Source organism: Mustela putorius, unplaced genomic scaffold (assembly GCF_011764305.1).
Source record: "Mustela putorius furo isolate JIRA1106 unplaced genomic scaffold, ASM1176430v1.1 tig00003993_pilon_pilon_pilon, whole genome shotgun sequence".
In the NCBI taxonomy this organism is placed as follows: domain Eukaryota; kingdom Metazoa; phylum Chordata; class Mammalia; order Carnivora; family Mustelidae; genus Mustela; species Mustela putorius.
This window is the reverse complement of record NW_025422132.1, coordinates 1,275,857-1,302,382: the sequence shown is the minus strand read 5'-3', so window position 1 is coordinate 1,302,382 and position 26,526 is coordinate 1,275,857. Positions and strand designations below refer to the sequence as shown.

The 26,526-nt window shown below is 42.8% G+C and overlaps 1 protein-coding gene across 4 annotated transcripts in view; it reads right to left on the bottom strand.

Annotated features, from left to right (window-relative positions):
- Positions 1-26,526, bottom strand: part of KCNK2 (potassium two pore domain channel subfamily K member 2) — a 227,805-nt gene that overhangs the window by 133,741 nt on the left and 67,538 nt on the right. For 2 of the 4 annotated variants that reach the window (XM_004780512.2, XM_013049997.2), the window contains exons 1-2: positions 21,452-21,559; positions 17,986-18,296 (exon numbers count right to left, since the gene is read on the bottom strand). In XM_004780512.2, coding sequence (XP_004780569.1) covers positions 17,986-18,296; positions 21,452-21,497 — 357 coding nt within the window. In that variant the 5' untranslated portion in view covers positions 21,498-21,559. The other 2 variants (XM_004780514.3, XM_004780513.3) reach the window with 2 other exon arrangements.

The window sequence follows — 26,526 nt, the reverse complement described above, 5'->3', positions numbered from 1 at the left end:
TAACTCTGATACCAAAGCCAGAAAAAGAAAAGCACAAGTAAAAACTACAGGCCAATATCCCTAAAGAACACAGATACAAACACCCTCAACAAAACACTTGCGAATTAAATTCAACAGCACATTAAAAGGATCATCCACCATGGCCAAGTGGGATCTATTGCTGTGATGCAAAGATGTTTCAGTACATGAAAATTCATTGTACGATACACTGCCTTGATAGAACAAAGGGTAAAAATCAAATGAACATCCCTAGAGAAAAAGCATTTGACCAAATTCAATACCCTTTATGATAAAAATTCTCATCAAACTAGAAGTAGAAGATTACCTCAACATAATACAAGCCACATATGAAAAGTCCACTCCTAACATTATATTCAACAATGAAAAACTGAATGTTTTTCTTCTAAGATCAGCAACAAAGCATAAAGCTCACTCTGATTACTTCTATTCAACATACTACTGGAAGTCCTTGCTAGAGTAATTCAGCAAGAAAAAGGAATACAAGGAATTCAAATTGGAAAGGAAGAAGGAAAAGTAACTGTTCAAATTATGTGATTTTATATGTTAAGAAATTAATTCAGCAAAGTTACAGAATACAAAACCAACAGAAGAATCAGTGTGTTTCTATACTTAGAGTGAAAAATCCAAAAGGAAATAAAGAAAACATTTCCATTTACAATAGCATCAAAAAGAATAAAACACTTAAGAGTAAATATAACAAAGAAGTGAATGATTTGTATAATAAAAACTAATACATTTGCTTAAATAAATTAAAGAAGACAATTAAAGAGAAAGAAATCCTATGTTCATTGATTACAAGACCTTATCTTATTAAAACGTCCATATTGCCCCCAAATCATCTACAGATTCAATGAAATCCCCATCAAAATATGAATGGCATTTTTTTTTCAGGAAAAATATCCTAAAAATCATGTGGAACTACAAAGGACCCCATGTAACCAAAACAATCTTGACAAAGAACAAAGCTGAAGGCCTCACACTTCCTGTTTTTAAAACATATTACAAAGCTACATTAATAAAAATAATATGGTACTAGCATAAAGACACATATAGATCAACATTACAGAACAGAGCCCAGAAATAAATCCATACATATATGGTCAAATATGGTCAGACGATCTTCAACAAGACTATCAAGATTATAAATGGGGAAAGGATAGTTTCTCTAGCAAATAGTGTTGAGAAACTGGACATCCATAAACAAGAGAATAAAACTGGACCTTTACCTTACATCATATATGAACATCAACTCAAAATTAAAGATTGAGTGTAAGACCTAAAACTTAGAAGACTTAAGTGTAAGACCTAAAACTATAAAACTCCTGGAAGAAAACATAGGAGACACACTTCATAATACTGGTCTTGGCAATGTTTCTTGGAAATGTTGCCAAAAGTGCAGGCAACAAAGAAAAAATAGGCGGTGGGGTGCCTGGGTGGCTCAGTGGGTTAAAGCCTCTGCCTTTAGCTCAGGTCATGATCCCAGGGTCCTGGGATCGAGCCCCACAACAGACTCCCTGCTCGGCAGGGAGCCTGCTTCCCTCTCTCTCTCTGCCTGCCTCTCTGCCCACTTGTGATCTGTTAAATAAATAAATAAAATCTTAAAAAAAAATAGGCAGGACTTCATTAAATTAAAATCTTCTTCTCAGCAAAGGAAACAATTCATGGAGTAAAAAGGCAACCTATAGAATGGGAGAAAATATTTGCAAACCATGTATTTGAAAAAAGGCTAATAATATTCAAAATATAAAAGGAATTCTGACAACTAGATAGCCCCAAATCCTCAAATAACATGAATAAAAAGAAATGAACAAAGGACTTGATTGATTAGACACTTATTGGAAAATAATATAAAAGTGGTCAACAGGTATATGAAAAAAAGGCTCAGCTTCACTCATCATCAGGGAAATGCAAATCAAAATCACAGTAAGATATCACCTCACATCTTGTAAGATGGCCATTATTACAACAAACGAAAAACAAACAAAACGAGTGTTAGCAAAGACTTGGAGAAACTGGAACACTTGAACACCATTGGTAGGAATCTAAATGGAGCCACTGCTATAGAAAATAGTGAAGATGCTCCTCAAAATTAAAAATGGAACTAGCTTCTGGTACAAGCATCCCACTTCCAAATATTCATCCAAAAGAACTGAAAACAGGATCTCAAAGAAATATTTGCATGTTCATTTTGGCATCATTCACAATAGTCAAGAGGTAAAAACAATTGAAATATCTATCAGTGGACCAATGGATAAAGAAAACGTGGAATATACATATAATGGAATGTTACTCAGCCTTAAAAAAAGAAGGTCCACTATCAGTGGACCAATGGATAAAGAAAGCGTGGAATATACATAAAATGGAATGTTACTCAGCCTAAAAAAGTTACACTCTACAACATGAATGAAGCTCTGAGGACATTAGGCTAAGTGAAATACGCCAGTCACAACAGGACAAACAATGATTTCATTTACATGAGGTATGTGAAGTAGTCAAAGTCATAGAAGCAGAAGGTAGAACGATATCTGCCAGGGGCTGGGGAGAGAGGGAGGCGTGGATGCTGTTTGATGTATACAGAGTTTTAGTGAAGGAAGATGAAAATCTGCTATACAATACTGTGCTTACGGTTAACAATACTTTGCTATGCACTTAAAAATTTGTTAACAGAGTAGATCTGGTGTTATGTGTTATTTACCACAATAAAAGAATGAAATAAAAGTTAAAATCTCTGACATCGAAGAATAGTTTTAAAGGACTATGGTACCTCCATAAAATAGCTTACTACAAAGCCTCTGAAAAGGGTTCCATAAATCTACCATTAGAGAGATAGATATACAACACATGACAAAGTGAGACAAAAAGGATATAAAATATGTATTATAAAATACAACTCTGAGAGGGAAAAAATCCCATAGTCTAATACAGGGTCAGGTATACAATAGTAAGAATTCAATAAATATTAAGAATTCAAAAAATATTCACTTAACAGGTGGAATTCATGGAATTTCCATTCATTTATCAGACAAAATTTTAAAAAATTCTAAGTTCTTTTGCTTCTCTCTTCCTAATGCATTTTGGTTTATCTCCCTTTAATTTAAAGACTTAATCTTGGAAAAAATCCATGTATAACTTCATCTGGCAACTTTGGTGGCAAGCAGCTTCATGGGGACACTGCTCACTTTTTTTCCTCCAGATTCAGGATTCCCCTAATCCTAAAATTCTTAGATTTTCAGTCATGCCTCCAGCATATGAGTGTTAGCAAAGACTTGGAGAAACTGGAACACTTGAACACCATTGGTAGGAATCTAAATGGAGCCACTGCTATAGAAAATAGTGAAGATGCTCCTCAAAATTAAAGCAATGGTAGCAGGAAGCCTGAGATAATAAATACAGAATCTAGTCATATCTCTGTGGGTCCACAGACTGTATACAAGACTGCAGCTCTGGAGGGCAGAAAATAAAATATCTTGATTGATTACTTCAAGAAAATAAAAATGTTGGTAGAGCATGCTGATATTTACAAGAGCAAGGGAAAAAAAGAGAAAATGGTGGAAGGGAAAAGTCTGGTGAGCTCGAAGTCATGGACCCAGTGGTCCATGTCACTAACTGGTAGTATGCTCTTAGGAAAATAATTGAGTAATTTATTTTCTCCGTTCTGAAATGACAGTTTGAGGAGACAGTAGGTACCTGTAGATTCCACGTTCTAAATTCAATGAGTGTATTCCTTAAAATGTTATATGCAAATAATTCAAAATGCATTATAGTAAAATTTTACTGATACTTTCTGTAACTCCCTACCTTTTAGATATAGTTACCCCAGGTGCTTCTTCTTCACACTTTCTTTTAGACTCTAAGACACACATTCTAGTTTGGTTTATAGATGACAGTGACTTATTTTTTTCTTCTTCCTCAAGAAGGGAATCTCACTTAGGTCCCTATCAGGATGGCTACCTGAAGCAATGTAATCCTGCAACAGGAAAGACTCACACGAAGGACACATACATGCAAACACCCAAAAATACACATAAGCTCTCTGAAGGTCAAGAAACAATAAGGCTGTGAGGTGCTGAGTAATAGAAAACAAGGCAAGAGCTCCTATCCTATCAAAAAAATACTTTTTGCATAACAGCATAGTACAGCATCTAAGAAAAATATGCCTCAAGAATGATATCATTATAATAAAGTAAGATTACTGACAATTTTAATTAAACCAAATCATTTAAAAACTAGCCTCATGAAATAGATTTTTAGGCCAGCTCAATCCTAAGAGCCAAATGTCATCATCAGATAAAACATCCTCCAGAAATGAAAACACTGTGAAGCTTTGGAACTTGTTAACCAGAGAAAGAAAAGGGAAAATTTTACTTATTAAGGAAAAAGGAATTGCCCAATCATTTGTAGTAGCCTGTAAACTGTAACATGCCCCAAAATATCAATAGGGTTGTGGAAGGGTTTAAATAAAAAAATAAACTTGAAAAGATAGTCAAATAAAAAATCTTTTATCCTCAAAGAGAGGCTTAGAATTTCTTTTGAGAAAATTAAAATAAAATAAAGCACTTCTGCAACTGAGAGCCCATGAAAAAGATTCATCTAGCAATTATCTATGCTCATTAAAATTATCTCCACAAGGAATCCTAAGCACATCGAATATCTAGTATCAGCTTCAGAACCCTCAACAGGCCACCTCCGGTCTCTCTTTATCTTCCCCCAAAGGACACATATTACCTGGGTCATCACCCTTGAGCGCCTCTTTCTGAAAGTTGAGAAGAGTGGACAGTCTTTTCTACTAGCCCAAACCCTGTCTGCCCCCTCATAGCCTACTTTTTATTTTTTTATTTTATTTTTTTTTTTTAAGGACAGATATTACAGAGGGTCAGACAGACCCTTGAGCGCCTCTTTCTGAAGCAGTGCTGAGCAGAGAGATGGGGACTCGATCCCAGGAGTCTTTTCATGACCTAGCCCAAACGGCTTAACCCACTGAGCCACCCAGGCGCCCCTCATAGCCTACTTTTTAAAAATACTTTCCAAAAATCAACTTTCATTGAAATGTCTTCAACTAATCTCTATTTGATCTCAGCCCCTTACCAAGCCGGCAGAGTGTTTACCTAGTTACTCCTCGCTAGCATAGCAGCTTCAATGATAGCACGACTCTTGTCAGTCTGCTGTGTTGTGATCTATGGGTATTATGCCTCTGCTTGGAACAATTCCTTTCAAGACATATTACATACAGGATGAATAAATGAATGAATGTGCATTTTAACTACTTCTTCCTTTAGAGGAAGACACCTTCCCACCAACTGTCTTATCTCAGGTGTCTACAAGCGCTAATATGTTACCTGAACATGACAGGTGAAGACAAAAATAGTTCTGAGTTTGGATTCAGAAAAAGAACTCGGAATGTTTGGTGTGCGGCCAAATGAACAAACAAACAAAGAAAAAAAGTAAGATTCAGAAAACTATGTCATTGATCGATTTTTTTTTTCCTTGCATGAATGATAAGCTATTTTGTCCCATGATTAAATGTAACTTTGCCATACATGCATATTGTACATACAAAATTTTATTCTGGGACAGCTGGGAATAATGGTCTCTATTTTTGTCCTGCATTCAGTGAGTTGAATGGACTGGGACAAATGGAAAACAACAGCAACCGAGCTCACCTTCCGGGAGGCAAGAGTAAACCAAGTGTGCTCAGAAACTGTCACCAACCCCTAATGCAGCAAGAATGTCAGAACCACACCTGGGAATATTTAAATTCTCTTATGGACTGTTATGCAATTAACACTGTAAATTTTATTTTACCTAAAAGAAGCACGATCTCCAAAGCAAGCTTTAACGTCAAGGGTGAGAAGACATCTGCCATATTATTGGCTTCTTTGCTCAAGAAACACCTAGGTCCTGATCACCTCAGATGCTGCTGTGCAGAGCTATGCTACCCATTAAAGATCCTACTTTGTAAGCATTTCCATGGCCATCCATTTGAAGGAAAATGAGACCTTCCCTTTACTCGCCATGCAAAATAAAATAGAAGCACTCTAAATCCATGAAGAAGAAACTGTGCTTCTCCTTTCTAGTCTGTACAAGCTTGCCCTGCTTGGAAATCTGTTTGTGAATCCTGACCACGTTGTCACTGGATGGGAACCACCCATGACCACAGATCCACAGTGTGGTGCTCTTGGGTTAACACAAAACCTCCCTGAGAACTCCCCTTCCAGTCTGGAGGAGCAGTGAGGTATCTCTGTTCTTGGGGTTAACAGCAAAATACCTCAGTGGACACAAACCAGTGCCTTTTTTTTTTTTTTAAGATTTTATTTATTTATTTGACAGACAGAGATCACAAGTAGGCAGAGAGGCAGGCAGAAAGAGAGGGAGGGGGAAGCAGGCTCCCTGCCGAGCAGAGAGCCCGAAGCAGGGCTCGATCCCAGGACCCTGGGGTCATGACCTGAGCTGAAGGCAGAGGCTTTAACCCACTGAGCCACCCAGGTGCCCTAAACCAGCGCCTTTTCACCTATAAATTTCAGAATCTACTTCCCCGGGACCACTAATATCACCCTGATGCTGAAAGCATTTCCTATCCAAGGAAAGAGGGGTTCATTCCATTGTATCTGTCACTTAGATCAGATATTTTCTAACCAACCTCTATAGTAGATGAATAATAGTGACGGGAAGGGAGACTTTTTCATTTGCCCAAAAAGAACGCATCCTGTTTTAGCAATTACGAGTTTCTAATGAATCCCCATATTCCTCTAAGTGAGTTTTAGCAAAATAAGAACAGATGCATAACTGTAAAAAAAGGAACTTTACAATAGTCAAGAAACTGTGCTGGGATCCTAAAAATAGAAAATTTAAGAATTAAAGGCTCTTTTCCCTGCAATGTGCATCAATGCAAGCCATGTGATCACGTGACGGTGTCTATGGAGATTTTTTCCCTTTTCCACTGTCCTGACAGCCATTGCCTTGCATATTTCTCAAAGCTCCCTTCTCTGCTTCATCACCAGAGAACACATTATACTTCATGAGTGTCTGGGAAATTCCTTAGGTACCCCTAAAAAGGAATATATCCTTTTTAACTTAACAGTCTTCGAATATTGGCATTTTCACTCAACATCATTACAGACCGAAGACACGCTAATTAGAGCTCTCTCACATATAACAATAAATTCTAAATAAACTGGAGTCTTCTGAGAAAAACCAAAGGCAATATGAAATGAAAGCAATAAAGGATACTTCTGAATACATATGCAAGCTAACTGATCATAGGGGGGAAATAGAGCCATTCTGTGTAGAGAAAGTATGTTTCAATAGTCAAATAGGTATTGTATGGGGGTATATAAGAACATAAGAAAAATGAATTCACAAAATGTTAAGGAGTCATAAAAATTATCTTCTGAACACGGATAAAAAATTATCCATTATATAAAAATGTTTGGTTACAGGGGCGCCTGGATGGCTCTGTCAATTGAGTGTCTGACTCTTGCTTTCAGCTCAGGTCATGATCTCAGGGTTGCAGGATCGAGCCCTGTGTCAGGCTCCAGGCTTAGTGTGGAGTCTGCTGGAAATTCTTCCTCTCCCTCTTGCCCTGCCCCTCCCCACTGTTGGCACACACACTCTTTGTCTAAATAAATAAGACCTTAAAAAAAAAAAAAAAAGGTTTGGTTACAGATCTAAAAAAAAAAAAAGTTTTTGCATAAACAATGAATTATGGAACACTGAAGAAAATAAAATTAAATTTAAAAAAGGTTTTAACAGTTTTCAAAAATATAGATTAAATAAATATATATTTAAAGGGATCAATGTAAATGTAGATAGCTATTATGTAATGTTTTAATTTAACGCTAAAAAGGAGAATATCAAAGTGTGGGAACAGCATCATGATTCTGAAGATTGTGAAATGCCTAATGTTCAATTAAATTTTTAAAACCTTGCAAGCCTGGGTGAAAAGGCAGACAGAGTATGGATGAGGGTAGACACTCATTCTCGTTAAGTGAAAACTAATGGATTTGGGAGAAAATAAACCCACCACCCCTTTTCAAATACTGTTTTCATTAACCTAGAAGAAGCCTCTAGAGTCCCTGGGACTCCGCCGGAGGACATTACCCAACAATGCCCACACAGGAAAACACCAGGCATCACCAGAGAGGTAACAGGAATAAACCAGGGTGCGGGGGGGGGGGGGAGGGGGGGCGGGGGGGTGCGGGGGGGAGCGGAGAAAAGGAAAAAGAATTAAAACAGAAAGCTCTTCTTGTGCTAAGGTATGATCCCTCCTCTTCTGGATACCGCCCACAGCTCAAAGTGACACTTATCAAAGTTTTAACTGAGCAGAAAGCAGTTCCAAAAAAAGATAAGTAAAATAATCAAGGGGCCAGTCTAAGCACTAAGGAAGCAATGACAAAACAAGACTATTAGAAAGCAGAGACCCAAGACACACATCACCGCAGAGCGTCAAGGCGCAGGGAGCTGAGGATGAAATCTCCACGGGGTAGGGGATACAGATAAGAAGGGTGATGTCGCTATCTTTAGATGGGAATTACATGACTTCGTTCACAAAATTCACCAGGCAATGGTCTAAAACTTTATAAAGGACATAATTTTACGAAAGATGAAACGAAAAGGGAAACTTTATTGAGAAGCATGTGTGACACCTATTAGAGAAGGTTTTACATGCTGGATTTTTCATACTGTCATGATGCCCAGGGTATAGTCACCCCTTCAAAAGATGGTTTTAGAAAGGGAATTCTGATACTGTGTTCACATGTCCATCAGTAGCGTAGTTAAGGGCCGAACTACTGGGCTAGATGGACTACTGTTTACTGTTCTTGATCCAGCCAAGATGTCAAATGTTTGTAAAAATAAAGGGCAGAGAAACAGCAGAAAGAGATTACAAAATATCATCTCATTCTCTTACTGATAAAGATATTAACTAAACTATGTGGCTATTTAAATAGTAGCTAAATTCAAGACTTGAAATATTCCCCAAGTATCCCCAACATAATAGTGAGCAAAAAATAGAGGTGGTGAGAAGGCATGCGTACGTGATCCCGCACGGGTTTAATTGTGTGTGGAAGTGCGTGTGTGTGTGTGTGTGTGTGGTGCACACACAGACATACACACATGAGAGGTGTTGGCCAACTCTAGGTGGAGGGATTTCAGATCTCTGCTTTTTTCTTTGTACCTTCTCCTATTACTTGGATCTTGTACAGGCCACTTTTGTTACTTTGTGAATGCCACAAAGTAAAAGGGGTTAAAAAAAAAAAAAAAGCCTTGTAATCCCATAAGCAGAACATTAACTTGTGTCCCTGAAACTATTTCCACTTCTTCCTTCTCTTTCCATCCTGATCTGTCTCTTCCTGGTAAGATGTTCTCCAGTTTGAAACTGCCTTCCCTGACTTACGTCACCTGTTCATGCCTCAGCATGACTAGCGCCTGCCATGCAAGTTAAAGCATAATGTTTTAGCTGCTTATTTGTGGCCTCATTATTGGGCTCCAGTTTTCCAGGACTATATACTTTGCACTCACAACTACAGACCTGCTGCGCCTTCCACTGCTGACCTTTGCTGGTAGGAGCCCAGAGTAAAGACATGCACCGGCAACTCAAAAGGCAGAGCGTGCATCCCAGGTGCACGGGCTGGAAATCTGATTTGCTTGATAGGAATAGGAGGGGAGCCCAGGATGAGAAAACAACAAAATATAGTTTCTAGAGAAGTCTTCTGGTACAGGAGACACGAGCTCTAGAGTCACCTGAACAGCAGCTCTGTCCTAATGCTTGCTGTGCCACTTGGAGCATCTCGAGCTAAAATGGTTAAGAGGGACTTGGGTTAAACGTTCTATGCCTCAGGTGACTTACCTGCAAAAGGGAGAGGATGAAGCCTAACCTGCTTCCTGACCAGACGAGAACGAGAGAGAGTATATGGCAGGGCTTCTAGAAAGACCCAGACTTGGATTACGATCGTATTGGCCAGCTATTATCACTAGACATTGTGTTGCACCCATTCTTATCTATGAGGAAGGAACTGGAGATGGAGTCAAAAGAAAGAATCTGATCAAGGTGCCATTTTTTTCTCTTGCTGAACATTTTACAAATGTGAATTAAAAAATTATGTTCTAAGAGATGTGGAAATTAAATAATATATCTTAAAGTGTAAGTGTACAAATCTATGATTAAATACAAACATGTTCTAAGAATTTTAAAGCCATCATCTAAATCGCTCCTAACAGATCTATACTGATCAAATTTCACTCTAATATTATTGGACTGAGCTTTACATTTGAGTCCTGTTTTTAGCTTAGACCAAATAAATCTTCAGCCAAAAAACACTCTTTAATGTCTTCCAATGTATATGGAGAGTACTTTCTCTCATTCTCAACCATGAACCATGCAGCCATCAATTAATGTTCTAGTCTTTGTTTTTAAGTAATATTCCTTTTTCATCAGATCAGTTTGAGCAGTATTTTATTAATATACAATACTCACGTAACACTTTTCTTTTTTTAAAACCAATATTAACTAGTTAATCTTCATAGAGCTTTTGGAGGTAAAATCATTTCCTGACAAGCTACATAGATGCTCTATTACAAAAACTTAAGTATAATTAAGAAACAGTGTATAAAAATATTTCAGTTGTTATTTGTTGTACTTACATACAACATTCTGCAAGTCAAGATAGCATGAACATATGGACAGGAAGGGGAAGCAAAAATAAGTTTGTTCACTAAGACAGTAGTATGTGGGAGAGTCCTTGGGAAACTGGAAATGGACAAAGCTTTCTTAAGACTTCTGTAGCTCCCATGATTTTAAGTCCCTCTTATAATGCTCACGACAGCATTCCTGAATAATTAGAGCCCAGTCTTTTAAAATGGCTCCCAAATAATCTGCTAAAATAATCCAACCTACTACGTTATCACACATCCGAGATTACACACTAAATTATCTGCAGTGCTTTTTCCAGAGATTAATCCAAAGAAGAGTGAAGGCACTGATAAGAAAAGAAAGCCCTTTTATGGGACACATGCACCCGAATGTTTATAGCAGCAATGTCCACAATAGCCAAACTATGGAAAGAACCTAGATGTCCATCAACAGATGAATGGATCAAGAAGATGTGGTATATATACACAATGGAATACTATGCAGCCATCAAAAGAAATGAAATCTTGCCATTTGCAACAACATGGATGGAACTAGAGCGTATCATGCTTAGCGAAATAAGTCAAGCAGAGAAAGACAACTATCATATGATCTCCCTGATATGAGGAAGTGGTGATGCAACATGGAGGCTTAAGTGGGTAGAAGAATAAATGAAACAAGATGGGATTGGGAGGGAGACAAACCATAAGTGACTCTTAATCTCACAAAACAAACTGAGGGTTGCCGGGCGGGAGGGGGTTTGGGAGAAGGGGGTGGGATTATGGACATTGGGGAGGGTATGTGATTTGGTGAGTGCTGTGAAGTGTGTAAACCTGGTGATTCACAGACCTGTACCCCTGGGGATAAAAATATATGTTTATAAAAAAAAAAAAAAAAAAAAAAAAAAAAAAAAAAAAAAAAAAAAGAAAAGAAAGCCCTTTTAAAGGTTTTCTGGAAAACAAGCTCTTGGCATCTCAAATTTAACATGGCTGTGCTGGCCAGAATTTGCCGAGACTGTTTTCACTGAAGTCCCTGCATGGAATTGTCCCCTGGTAAAAGAGTGAGACATGTTGACCCAGAGTGTTGTTTTATAACCATGTCGGTAGAGTGTCTGCAAGATTAGGACCAACTTGTCCCATTATTTATCCATAACAGCATGATGGACAACTTGCACTTAGTCTTAATGAGACTCTCAGAAAGCTCTGCCACTGAGGCTAGCTACTTGGTAAGAACAGGGCTTTGTGACCAGCGGGGTAGCAGAAATCTCAGCCAAGAGGTTATCTTGGGCTCCCTGGTCCCAAAGTATCCCATGTACACATGGGGAGCTTTGGATCTAAGAGAGAAGAATGTCATGGCATGGCCTGGTGGAGGGAGGCCTCTGATGCAACCTTTGCCTGTGGTACCCATCTTTATTCGGTGCTATTGGTACGTTCTACCATTTTCTGGAACTCCTTTTCTGGAACTCCTCTTATTTTGGGTCCTGAAAATCCATAATTGAACTCTTGTCTAACTGCCACTCTGCATGTAATGTCCAACAACACTAAGGGCCTGAAATCTTCCCATCACCAGTGCCTCTTCTGCTCTCCCTCATGTCAGGAGAGTGGGAACTGTATTCTTTCCTCACCCTGGCACTGCAATCTTGTCCACTGGTAAATCTCACTGGCTCTCCTTCTGGAATGTGCTCAGAATCTGACCATGTCTCACAACTCCCACTGCCACCATCTTGGTTCAAGCCCCCATTATCTATCACCAGGATAATCCCAACAACCAAATAATGGTTCCCTCTGTTTCTGTCTGCGGCCACCTGTACTCACTTCTCAACCCAGCAGCCAGAGAGATCCTGGGGAAACAAGCCAGCCCAGGACATTCACCATTCATCTGTACCAGAAAGTCAACTCCATATTAGAACTTCCAAGGCCCTACAGGACTTGGCCTGCAGTACCTTCCTGATGTCATCTTCTAATGCTCCCTCCTAGCATCTTTGCTGTTCTCGTCCCTGCCAGGGGCACTCCCTCTTCAGGGAGGGCCTCTCTACTATGGATCCCTCTGCCTGAGTGTGGTTTCCCGGACAGTCACATTGCTACTTTCCTCGGTCCCTTTACTCAAAAATTGCCTTATCGGTGAAGCTTCCCCAGTGACCTTATGTAAAACTAATCACCAAGACCACCCAACATTTCCTACCCCTTTTCACTGCTTTATTTTTTCTACTGGGACTTATTATTATCTAACATACTATCTTCCCTCAGCAGGATGGAACCTCCCCAAGGGCAAGAATGTTCATCTGTTTTATTCTCCACCGTATTTCTGTCCCTGGGATAATGCACATAGCAGGAATTCAATACATAGTTTTGGATGGATGAATGACTATATAATTAATATAAAACAATGTTTTTGGTTTTGCTTTGAAGTTCACTGGTGTTCTAGGAAGGCATCCAGCTCCAGGTATTCCCTGGAAAACAACCAAGAGCCCCAGTGGCCCATCTACCCCAGGTAGGGAGCAGGTTCAGGAGAAAGCCCACCTCCCTGGCGGGGGTAAAGGAGGCCCTCCTTGGTTAGACTTGCTGATGCCCTTGCTCCTCAGACTAGATCATTTGGTTACTGGAGCACATCATGCTGCTTCTGCCTAGAACATCTGCTGATCCCCTGGCCTCCCTCCCTACCCCCGCTGACTACTCTGAGTTCCCATTTAACATCCAGTTTCCCTTCACCTCTTCTCTGTGTCTTCTTAGCTCTCATTGAGTGGTTCATTTCTTCCTCAGTAGTCCAGCTCCAATCTCTAAGAACTTCTAGTAGCTATGATTTTTTTTTTAAGATTTTATTTGAGAGAGAACATGAGCAGGGGGAAGGGGCAGAGGAAGAAGCAGGCTTCCCGCTGAGCAGGGAGCCCAGTGGGGGACTCCATCCCAGGACCCTGAGATCATGACCCAGGTGCCTCTGTGGCTCTGTGTATGGTGGTCTCCTCCACTTGACTTTGAAGGAGGGAGTGCCTAAAGATGTTTTTTCTGATAGTTTCACTTGCCCCAGTACCCAACAGGAAGGTCAACCCACTGGACGTACCCAGCAAATGCCACTGATTGAAGAAGTAAGAACCAAACTGAGAAGAAGGAACAGCACAAAGAGAATTTAATCCCCTCAGGAGGAGGATTCCAAGACTCTAGACCTGAGACCACATGACCTCATGCAAATGCATCCATTTTTCTACCCCCAAACAGATAGCATTCCTTCCCTCCCTACCTCACAGGGGTTGTGTGGCTTAAATGATAAAATGATTTTTATCGATGTACAGATCATAAATCTTGCTCTACCTTTCTTTTTTCTTTTTTAAAGATTTTATTTATTTATTTGACAGAGAGAAATCACAAGTAGGCAGAGAGGCAGGCAGAGAGAGAGAGAGAGAGAAGGAAGCAGGCTCCCTGCTGAGCAGAGAGCCCGATGCGGGACTCGATCCCAGGACCCTGAGATCATGACCCGAGCCGAAGGCAGCAGCTTAACCCACTGAGCCACCCAGGTGCCCCCTTGCTCTACCTTTCAATCGCTGAACCGATTCAGCAAATACGGAAGTGACTAGATTGACAGCTGGCGATATCTAAAGGAACTATGCCTCTACTGGTTACTGCATTCAAACAGGAGAAAACCAGGAAGTGTTCTCCAAAAAGAATATTAAAACCCAGGTTATAGGGGTGCCTGGTGGCACGTCGGTTAAGCATCCAACTCATAACCTCAAGGTTATGACATTGAGCCCAACATGGGTCTCGGAGTGTGGAGCCTGCCTGGGCTTCTCTCTCCCTCTCCTGCTCCCGTCGCTCCCCACCCCCCCCACCCCTTGCCTGTACACACATATGCTCTCTCTCTCAAAAAAACAAAATGAAACAAAACCCCCCAAAACTCAGGTTATATACTCCACATTCGCATATTGAGGAAGAGATATATTATATAATGCATATCACTATGTATAGAGGACTGTAATTTGCTGTTCATTCTACTCTAATACAAGGAATAACAGGAAGCTTTCCAGCAAAATTAATGTTTATTAATTTTTTTAGAGGCTGTAATACAGGAGCTGAGAGCATAAGCTTTGGAGTCTGTCCACTTAGGTTTAAATAACACTGCAGTTTTCACATTGTTCTCTTGGAAAATTAAGCTCCTTCTGCCTCAGGATGCACCTAAGTTAGAGGCAGTTAATAAGGCACTTATCTCATGTGGTTGCTTGAGAATTAAATGAGACAACACATGTGAAAGGTTAGAATGGTGCCTTGTACATAGTCAGTGCTCATTACATTTTGGCTATTTTTTTTTTTCCATTTTGGCTATTGTTAATGGCATTCGTGACTCTCAAAATTTCAGTGTGTCCGTGTTTTTCCGTACTGACGTCATACTAACTTAAATGTAATGGATGGTGAAAATCAAAATGTTCAAAATACTTTAGCGCTTTGGATTCCTTTGTCTCAACAGCTCTGCCCCCTCCTCAACCCTCCATCTTGCCTTGGACAGCTGATGTCAAGACAGCACTCAGAGGGAAAGCGTAGCTGGGATCATGCAGCTGAAGAAGCAACTGTTCTCAGGAAGCTCACAGTTGGGTTCTCGCCCCTCCTCTCCCTCACCTCCCCTACCCTGGGATGCAAGCATGGCTTGTTAGGAGGTCACCGTAACCTGTCCAAAGGTGTGATTAATAACCTGGGGCTAAATTAGATCCACTGTACCTGACCTCACAGTCTGACGACCCATTTCCTCCTTCTTCATAAAAGGAATCAAAAAGTCCTTCTCCACCAACACTAGGACTGAACTTCTAACTTCTCCAACTGGTTCCCCGTCTCAGCATGGAAAAACGCTAAACCCAGCCAAGACTCCTGGGAATAACAGCGGATCAAGGTTCTGAACACCTGATCTCTCATGCTCATAATGCTGTCTGGCGTAAGTCCCTGACACTGCTGTGTGTTAGCTCCCTAATCCTTAATGCTGTGATATAAACTACTCAGGAAGTTTTAAGGGACGATTAGACGGGCAAATGAATGTGGGGAAAACCATGTGGAAATTTACGAGAATCATATGAATGAAATGTAATTCTAATATAAGATGACTGGCTCATTTGCCTTCCTCCCTATTTTAGTATACTGATCTGGATCCCTGAAGCCATGCCATTATAAACATTTCTCCTATCAGAAAAAACTTTATTTGAAGAGAATATAATAATTTATTCAAGTCATGGGGTTCTAAAGATGAGTGATATGAAAATAAATAACGGACTTTGGAATAAGCACAAAAATACTTGAGATTTTTAAAAAGTGAGGATTCTCATCAGCAGTGAATATTAATAAAGCTAAAAGAGATTCCTCTGTGGGGTGGAAAGAAAAAGATTAGGTCCTTGTTGAGCTCTGTCTGTCTCCATTCCAAAAACAATAGAGCAAAAATAATCAGTCTCCACCTCCAGATTGTCTCCACCTGCTACGACCTTCAAGTTATTTTCACAGTGATGAATAAGTCTAGGTAGAACAGAACAGCGAGACCATTTTGAATTTCACACAGGGTTTCCTCCAGCATTGTCCTGAAATTCCAGGCATTTTCCCCCCTGCCCTAAACGCACCACACTTCTTAGCTTCAGATGCTAGAATGGAACTGAATTCTTAGTTCTGAATTCATTCTGAATTGCCTGAATCAGATACTTCAACCCAATAAAGCGGTCGAGTAGGGGTCGGGGGAAGGGAGCAAATAGGAACAGCAGCAAAGGAGCCTAACACGTTGTGACGTCCTAGATGCTTTATAGGGATTATCTCTTTACTCTTCACAGCAACCTTGCTTGGTAGATATGCCTTCCTCATTCCAGACAGATCACTGAAGGCTCAGAGAGCAAAGGTACTTCTTCAGAGTGACGCCTCTAGAAAGTGCTCAGCTGGAGTGTAAAACACATCCTATCTGATGCTACTTCCAAGACAACCTAGAGCTCATCCTTTAAAACCCTAGGAAAATGGGAATTCTTTAAGATTTTTTAGTACCTCAATGATATCTATTGGAGGGTTCACTGTCAATACTGAAAATACTGCCGTATATAAGTGTCTGAGGAGTCTTTTCAAAATCTAAGTCAAGTGGTTGAGACGCAGAAGTGTCTGAATATAGAAGGAACTAAAAGGGGGTAAGCGAATACTATCTTTGATAGCTTTTAGTAAAACTTGAGTGCGAACTTGAATGTGTAGTCTACAAATAGAGAGAGGCGTGAAGGGCAGAGGTAGCCTTTGGGGTATCCATGGCGAAAGGGAAATAAGAGAGAAAAGGTCTTTGAATACGAAACTGGATTAAAAACAGGAAGAATTTCCTCCCTCAATCTACTATTCATTCGAATGATTTGAAACCAAACAGAAGATGAGGAAGAACATGTTCAGATGACTTGGATAATTTTCAACCCAAACTGACTTAGACCAGTTAAGAGAAGTAGGTTCTACAGGAAAATGAGTTTCTGTACAATTAAAATGTCTCCCACAATTAGTCAGCTAGATCTCTCCTTGAAAGAACATTCTAGGGCTTTCTTCTGACCAGACCCTCGGTTTGACCACTGAATTGTTTTATGTAAAAGAAATCCACAACAAAAAGACAGCCATCTCCAAGTAGTCCAATTGAAATGTTCAAATCATTTTGTGATTAACTTTTATAACAAAGTATTTTCCTTAAGAACACTGTTCCATCCGTGATAGAGTACATGAAAACGAAATTACCTTTTTAGAATTCAAAAACTCCATTTTTCTGTGTAAGAGTAAATTGCTTTTAATTAGGGTTTAGAGAACAAGGATGCGTCATCTCACTAGGCGCCTAAAAAAGGCAGTTTTTAGAGTTATACTTTGGCTGGGTTAAAGAGCTGAGCTGTAGCTTGCTAACCAGGAGGGTCACCCATCTCAAGAGAGTCACACCACAAACCCCTCTCTTCTTTCTCATGATGGCTCCCAGCATGATTAAAGCACTTTTCTGCCTTAGGTTTTGCTCTCACTTGCCACGGCAATGTTTCTCAGTTGGGAATGCTAACCTGACCACAAGAGCCTCCAGCAAGCCAACCCCATGTCCACAGGCATCCATTAGCCATTCTAAGAGCAGGCAAAGAAAGACAAATCAGGGAGATGGTGGGACAGGAGGAGCAGAAGAGGGTAAGAAGGAAGAGGAGGGAGAAATAAGGGAGAAGAAGAAAAGAGAAGAAGTAAGATAGGAGGGAAGAAGTGCAGAAAGAAGTCGATCTTAAGAGGAAGTGGAATTGGGCCCCCTCTAGGCACGCCACTGAGCTACTAGGGTAGCCTCCTCCTGCCATGACTTTCTTTCCCCAGAGAGGTAGCCGGGTTACAACTCCTCTGTGCCATGATTACCTGGATGAGTTCGTCCAGCTCAGTCGAATTGACACAGGAGTGTTGGGAAATGAATGTTTGCTTCTGGATCACAATGGTGGTCCTCTGTGAAATCTCATGAGGCTGCTCCAAGGTTTTGAACACGGTGGCTCCGATGATCAGATAGAGGACAACCACCAGGAAAATCGTGGAGACCGTCTTCCATTTCATAACATTAATGGTCGTGTCACTCTCCACCCGGGAAGCAAGCACTGTGGGTTTCGTGGAAAACGAGAGCCTCGGTTTGGAGTTCTGAGCGGCAGATTTAGGGTCCAGCAAGTCAGGTGCCGCCACTGACAACAACAGAGAAGGAAGGTTAGGTCGGAGAAGAGTAGTAGAGGGGCTTCTTTAAGGGCTGAGCGAAGGCGGACTGAACTCCACTGCCCTCCTGGTGGAAGGTCTGGAACCAACCAGAGCGCTCCCACTAGCTCACATCCAGGACTTTATCAAGGAAAAGGGGCTGGGTCTCAGCTCTCTGCTGCTATTGGGGTTCCAGATGGGAGGAAGAAAACAGGAGGTGGACCAAGAAAGTTTAAAAAATAAATAAATAAAACAACACCCGAGGTCTTTCTAATTAATTTTTAAATTTACATCTGTTTGCCGTGCTACTCAATAAAGACTGAACTCCTAAGAATTGATAGTACTGAACTATCTCATGAATACTCATGAAGAAGGTTCATGGATGATTCCTGTTCTCAAGAACTTAACCCTCTATACTGCAAGCAACTGACACAAGGAATATTCTTTATTTTTATGGAAACATTCATTGTAATAGAGGGATTGTATTATAAGCGAATTTGGGATCCAAACATTGTTGCTCAAAGTAAAACATTAGTCATTTTCTGGTAAAACACGGTGGTAAGTAAACCACTCAATTGCCCAATCATTTCTTTTTTGCCTACCCTCTAAAGTGGTTCATGATTAAACAGTCTCTGTATCTTGTTATATAATCTCTGACATCTTGAAAAAAAAAAAAAAAAAAGTCTTGCTACCTCTTCTGGCACAATCCTAGGTGCAACCAAGACAGGACTAGTTCCTTCCATTTCAACAGTGAACGTTATCCAGAAAAAAAGAAAAAGTAAAACCTTATCTTACACCTTAGACCCTCCGTGCTCTGTACAAAGCTAATTGCTCCATGAGAGCGGATTTATGTGTTCCCTTACAAAATCCCATATACTCTGAGGTGACAGTAAATCCATTTATTATTTATCTCAGCTCTTCAAAAACATCATTAATGGATTTCTTTTCAGAAAATACAAAGACACTAGACTTCTGCTTGGTAAGGGGGAAACAAGCCATCTGCTACAGAATGACTGGAAAGGCAACACTGAACCAAAAAGGTTAACAGAGTAGCCAGAAAAGAAAAAACAAACAAACAAACAAACAACCAAAAAATCAAATACAGGGGGACTTTTAAAAACCACCAACTCAACCAGAACAATGAATTTAGAGTCCAAAATTGTTACAGATATAAGTAAAATTACTCTGGTATATATAATACAGGTCTGATATAATAACAACCTAACCTAAAAGACACTTTTAGGTAAGCATCTGAGAAATCCCTGTGGAATTACACCCAAATATCCTACAGGAACCTGAAATCACTCGAGGATAAGAAGAGAACGGAAAGTGTTAGCTTTCACAGGGTTAGATACCCTACACTCCTGACCACCACTGTGTGTTAAACGTAGGTCTATCACAATCTGAGTTCAGAAAATAAATCATCAGTTGCCCATCACAAAGAAGCTTCGCAAACAAAGCTATTTGAAGCCCCAGACCTAAGCAGTGTTGTACAGTGGTGGCCGATAGCAGAGGGCTCCTCAAACCAGCAGAAACCCTGAGTGGCTCTGACTCTGTAGACAGGAAGTCAGAGCTCCAAGAAGTGACTATACAGACTGAACTGCTCATTTCAGCAAGGTACGGTGGTTCAACCCTGGATCCAGGTATGGACACGTTTCCCTCCTGATACAGTCACCTGTTCAGATTAAAGCCACGAACCAGTAGACACCTTTGGTAATAGTTATAAGGGCAACTTCGCTCAAAATCAGTACTGGGTATGTCTTTTAGTGTTTTAATTGGGAAAACTTTTTTTAACAGACATGCTGGTAACAGCTGATCTCACTCTCACCTGCTGGCTAGCTACGCCACCCTGCCGCCGAGCTACATAGTGTGTCTTGAGTGAAAAATAAAGGTCATCATCTAAAATTAACCCATCTTTGGAATAAAGATAACAGGAAACCCACATTATTTCTCTGAAGGAAGCTTTCCAAACCTTTCCTTTCCAATTATCCGTGCTCTCATATTTCTGGTTTTTCACACCAGAGGTTTCTACTCTGTAGAAGTGGAAAACACCAGGACTGTTTACCTTGATGCATCCAAATCCCAATCCTAAATCCCAATGCCACACTAACACATTATAATGATATGCTTTTAGGGGAAAGGACAGATAGGTTTTTTAAAAGATTTTGTGTGTGTGTGTGTGTGTGTGTGTGTGTGTATAAAAGCTAATACATTTCCTGATGAAGTTTAGTTCTTTTTTTTCCTCCCATTCTTTGAAAATTTTTTTATTAATTATTTTTATTAACATATAATGTCTTGCTTGCCCCAGGGGTACGGGTCTGCAAATCATCCGTCTTACACATTTCACAGCACTCACCATTATCACATATCCTCCCCAATGTCCACAGAAGTTTAATTCTTTTAAGCTACTCTCGTATTTTTTTAATTAGCAGAAATATATATAGATGCACATTTGGCAGACAGAATGGACAGCAATTGGTAAAACACCAAAATAAAAAAGAACAGCGTTTTCTCTCAGTCTAACATGGGGAACCTCTGTGTTTCCATCTCCACATCCTTTGATGTATGATCAGGCAGAAACGCGCCTCAGAACAAGGAATCAAAGAGTCGTCCCTTGCACACACTGTCATCACCACCACTACCTCCCTCCTCTGCCTCCAGCACATCACAGTCTCCTCTTAATCCCGGGCTCCCATCCTCACGCAGGTATGCCTTCCACGCTTGGGGCCGCAGCAGACGACTCAATGGCAAGAGAAACGAGCTTTTTTTCAGCACCACTGCCTGTCCCACCACGCAATGGGCAACAAGTGTGACCAGGGTCACCATGCGTCCTGCCTGTCTGCTGCTCCCAAGGGCTGACCCTCCTCCTCCTTCGGAAACTCCCCCAAGGTGTCCCAAACCCACACCCGAGGCAGATGCAGAAGCCCCAGGCACCAGCGGGAGAGGGGGGAGCAGCAGGCAGCCGAGGAGCCCGGCTTCGGTGTGCCTCCGAGCCGAGATTATGACCCAACACCTGGGACGGGCAACGAAGGCGGAGGACGTCCACTTGCTGCCAGCCGGGCTTCTGCAACCCTCCCGGTCCCGGCAGGGGCGGGAGAGCGCCGGGCGGGAGGCTTGGGGGCGGGTGTGGGCACCCGGGGGGTCTCACCTCCTGCTCTATAGCCGGGTCTCTCCCGCGAGGCGCTGGGAAGCATGAGGCATGCAGCATTCAAAATGTTTTTTGAAAAAGACGGACTTGAAGCTTTTACAAACACGCCATTGTACTCACTTCTTATTCAGAGTCGGGCTGCGCGCTCCGAGCTGCACGGGCAGGCATTTTCCCCGGCTTTGTTTTACAAGGTGGGGAGAGCGGGGCTGGACGCGGGAGGGGGTGGGGGGGGGAGCGTGAGAAGAAACGAAATCGCGGGAAGGAGGGGACACCGGCGGGCTGGGCAGAGGGCGAGGCCGAGGCCAAGTTGGGCGCGGGCGCCGCCGCCCCCGCACGCGCCTGCGGCCGGGCCCGGGTCACCCGGAGAGCGCGGGCGACCCGGGTCCCGCGCCGGCCGGCAGCCGCCGCCGCAGCCGCGCGCTCCGCCCCGGGTTCCGCGCTGGCCCGTCCCCGGCGCGGCGCGGCGCGGGGGCGGTCGGTGCAGCCCGAGCGGCCGTGCGCCCCGGCGTCTTTGTGCGCGAGCCTCGCTCTGCCCCTCTTCGCATGTCTTTGTGTGTCTCCCCCGGCGAAGCCCTCGGGCCCCGGGGGGCGGGGGGTGTGGCACCGGCTCGGCGCGCCGGGCGCCCTCCTGCCCGCAGCTCGGCCGCCCTCCGCCGCTCTCCCTGCCAGGCTCGCTGCTCTCGTCCCTCGCCCGCTCCTTTCCCTCCTTTCGGAACTCCCTCCCCCTCGCCTCCCCCCACCCTCCGTCTCCCCGCCTGGGCTCGCCTCTCCGCAACCCCTCCTAGCCTAACCCGCGCCGGCGTCTCCCCTGCCTCCTCGCCTGGGGGCACTGCCCTGGGGCTCACCTGCTGCCTCTGCCCTCAGCCCCTTCCACTGGCGCTGCCCCCTCCCCACATGCCCATTCCCACTATCAGGCGCACAGACCGAGCTCCAACCTATCTCCTTCCAGGGCGGGGTGCGGGACTATGCTCTGGGGCGCGGGTCCCAGGACCCCTGCACGTAAGCATCTTCCGCTCCCCTTACACCCCCCCCCCACAACCAGGGTTGTACAGAGAACTGCCTCCACGGGCGCCCTGAGACCCCCGGAGTGGGGTCGGTAATGGGGTTACTGGCTCCTTCCAGGCTACGCCTGAGGAAGTGTTGTCGAGTCACCAGCAACCCCCACCACACCCCACCTCCTCCTCGGTGCTTAACCTGGGCAGCGAGCTCTGACAACAGAAGGTTCCAAACCAGAAAGGATGGGGAACGCACCGGGAGCTAGGGTGAAGACATCTAAGGATGCAGAGGGAATGGAAGAAAAATCAGACGCTCTCAGGACAAGACCCCTTTGCAGGGGACAGGGGTTGCGGCTCTTCTCGGCGGAGCTGCGGAGTGGGAGACCTGGGACCTCAGTCTGAGCTCGGCGCTCCTGCACACCTCGGCATGGAGATCCCAGTTTGGCGGCTACCAGACCCCGCCCAGACTCGTAGACGGCCGCGCGGGGGCAGCTGAACGCGTGGCTGCAGGGGTGCGGGCACCGAACCCGCAGAGGAGGGGGAAGAGAGCGCGCAGCTGAAATAGGTTAGTCCCCCTCGTCACACACGTGATGTAACAGAACTTGAGCCCGAGTGTAAACTCGCTCTTCCTTCTTCCTTTGGCTGCGGGAATAGCCCGCTGACCTGCACCCTCCCACCTCCGCCCTGTGCTCCTTTATCTCCCAGAAAGGCTGCTGGGCCAACTTGAAGTACTTTGCCAGCTACCGGGAGAACTTCCTCGTGAAAACTGTAGATGGGAGAAGCTAGTGAAAGCTATAGACCCAGAGGAGGTCAGGCAGAGCAGAAACACCCTCGATGGCCAAAAGAGCGTTATAAACCTTCGGCAGGACTGTGGCCATCCATGCTCGAAAATGCCAAATTATTTTTTAAATTCCAGAATGGACTCAGCACCTCTTCCTCCTATTAAAAAACGTCTTCCTTATTAGGAATTCCTTCCTGCTGGAACAGAAACATGTTTTTCTCCACTTCTGCTCTCAATATAATCGGATATCCTTTCTGAAATGTGAATCTGATCCTCTCACTTAAAACCGTTTCAAACTCTCTAGGTGACATATAATTTGCTTCCTGATCTGGCTTATTTTTTTCATTCCAGGCCTCTCTGGGTCCTTCATCTTCCCTCACACACCCTCCCCCAGTTTTACATGACTAAGACATTGTATTAGTCCGGTTCTCCAGAGAAACAGAACTGATAGGGCATGTGTGTACGTGTGTACAAAAGATTTATTTTAGGAATTGGCTCGCACTGTCGTGGGCTTTGGCAAGTCCATTTGAAATTCCTAGGGCCGTTCTGGCAGGCTGGAAACTCGGGCAAGAGTTGATGCTTCTGTCCTGAATTTCTTATTTTCTGGGAAACGTCAGTTTTTGCTCATCAGACCTTTGACTGATTATATGAGACCTACACACATCATTAAAGGTAATCTTTCCTTCAAGTCTGATGATTATAGATTGCAACCACATGTACAAAATACCTTCACAGCAACACCTAGATAAGTGTTTAACCAAATAACTAGGTACGGTAGCCAAGCCACCTAAAACTAATCATCACAGGTGATGTCCTTCAGATCTGCCAGCAGTCTGGAAGTTTCTCCCGAATCCTAGCTCATTAGGTGTCTGGCTGTTTGCTTCCCGGGCAACCTGGCCTTCTGTCTTTACACTTGCCACAGTGTGTTATGCTTCTTCAGACTACACTGTAAGCTCAGTGAGGGCAGAAGCCATATCTCTCTGATCCCCATAATATCCACAATAACCAGTGCCTGGTTTGAAACAGGTATTCGAGGGGAGCCTGGGTGGCTCAGAAGGCCTCTGCCTTCGGCTCAGGTCATGATCCCAGGGTGCTGGGATCAAGCCCCTCATCGGGCTCTCTGCTCAGCGGGGAGCCTGCTTCCTCCTCTCTCTGTCTGCCTACTTGTGATCTCTGTCTGTCAAATAAATAAAATAAAATCTTTAAAAAAAAAAGAAACAAAGAAAAACAAATAGGTATTCGAGAAACATCTGAATGACAGTGTGGATGAAGACATCGTTCACCTGGCCTCTCTTCAAGTATTTGGAACCAGCGTATATAGGACACGAGATGAATTCACCACCTTCAGAATTACTTCTATCCTATCACAGGCTTTTTGTTCCCCAGATGAAATGATCCCAAACACTTTGAGATTTGCTTGTTTGTTAACTTCTCTCCTTTCGTTTAACAGCTTGGTGATTCTTTCTTGCTCTTTCTCACTCTTTTGCAAGTTTAACCACACCTTGCCAGGCTCCTGTCCTCTGTCAAACTGGCTCATGCTTACTACAGGGAGTGATTAACTCAGAGTTTATGTACCTCTGCATAGTGCTCCCCTTTCCTAGACTCATGGAATGGAGGACTCCCTTCCAATCCCAAACGCTGAATCCTCTTTTCCCTCCTTTTCTCCAGCGGTGTATCCGTAGTAGCTGTCTTCCGTCATCCCCCTCGCATTATTCTCTCGTTAGACCCATACGTATGGGGGGGGAGGGGGGAAGCACAGATTTTCTCTATAGAGACGGTAAAACCAGATCAAAAGAAAAATTCCAAACTGAAACATCGGCAGCAATTGCTCCAACAAGCCAGCCTCAGCCTCACAAATAACTTGAAAGAACCAAGAAAGCAGTTTCCACACTGACTCGAGCCCTGCTTTCCACTGTAGCCCCCAGGGCCCCCTCAGTTAAATACTCCTACCACTTTAAGGGCCTTCTTGTACCAAACACATACTAACTCACTGTGTTTGAAGTAAGAGGGAGAAAAGGAAGTAGACTAGTTTGTGTATCATTGAACCTGGAGAAACAAGGAAAGGGGGAGGTATATCTTGTTTAATTTTATGCCTTCATTTCTTAACACATATAAATACCATTAAAAGTAAAATAGGAAGACTAGGTAGACTTGATGTCTTTCATGCCACAGGACTATTCAACATTGCTTAATTTTACTTCAGTGGAAGGAAAACCTGAAATACGTAATAAAAAGAGTGACCCCCTCAAATTCTATACTCCCGTCATTCCGGTGCTTTCAACGTTGCTGTTCTGCTTTCCAACTAGCAGTATGAAATCTACAGGACTTCATTTCTATGTTATTGTGCTTTTTGACCTTGGCCTACTTGTAGTTACCAAAAAAAAAAAAAAAAAAGAAAGAAAGAAAGAAAGAAGAAAAAAGCATGCCACTGTCCCTCCCATAATTCCAATCAGACTTGTAATTTTGGAGTCCCAAGTGATCTCCGTGGGTGTCCTGTCTCTACCATTTGTGAACCATGTGAGTTTGAGGGAGTCGCTTTATCTCTCTGACCATCAGTCCATCAGTTTCCTCCTCTACCAAACAGGGAGAATACACTGAACTCAGAAGAGATTGTCCTAAGTATCGAAGTGAGACCACATATATGACTTTACCATTGTTAAGTCTTCAAGAGAATTTTATTCTCTCCTGTGATTGGCTTAACCTCATGAGCCAGCCCAAGGTAGACCACCACTTTTTAACTCTATGGTAACTCCTGCCATTTATTTAATCTTATGGATAACATCCTTGCATAGATCTGAGAGAAGGAAGAATGAAGCACATCCATCAAATATTTACTGAATGTCTACCAGCTGCCATACAGGAGCTCGGTGGATATCACAAGGTTGCTGCCCTCGTTAAGCTTCTGGTCTGGAGAGGGAAGGTGCTAAACAAGCAAAAATTAAAATTCTAGTTAAGTGCAATAAAGAGAAGGTAGAGGGTGCTATGAGAGTATCAAATCCTAGAAGGTCAGAGTGGGTCTGTCCAAAGGAGTCTATGGGTAAGCCCTGAAGATGGAGGAGGGTAGAGAGTAGGGGTGAAGAGGGAGAGCCACAGTGCAAGGGAAGAGCTTCCTCAAGAGAAGGAGGAGCATGTAGAGAGACTGGGGTGGGCAGAAACATCGTAATTAGAATTTGGGGAGCTCAGAGAGAGAGGACTTATAGTAGACAGTGACCAAGTGATCAAGCAGAGGCCAGGTCACATGGCACTTGGATTTTCATTAGTGGGATTAGTGGGACTTTGACAAATTTTCAACAGAGCAC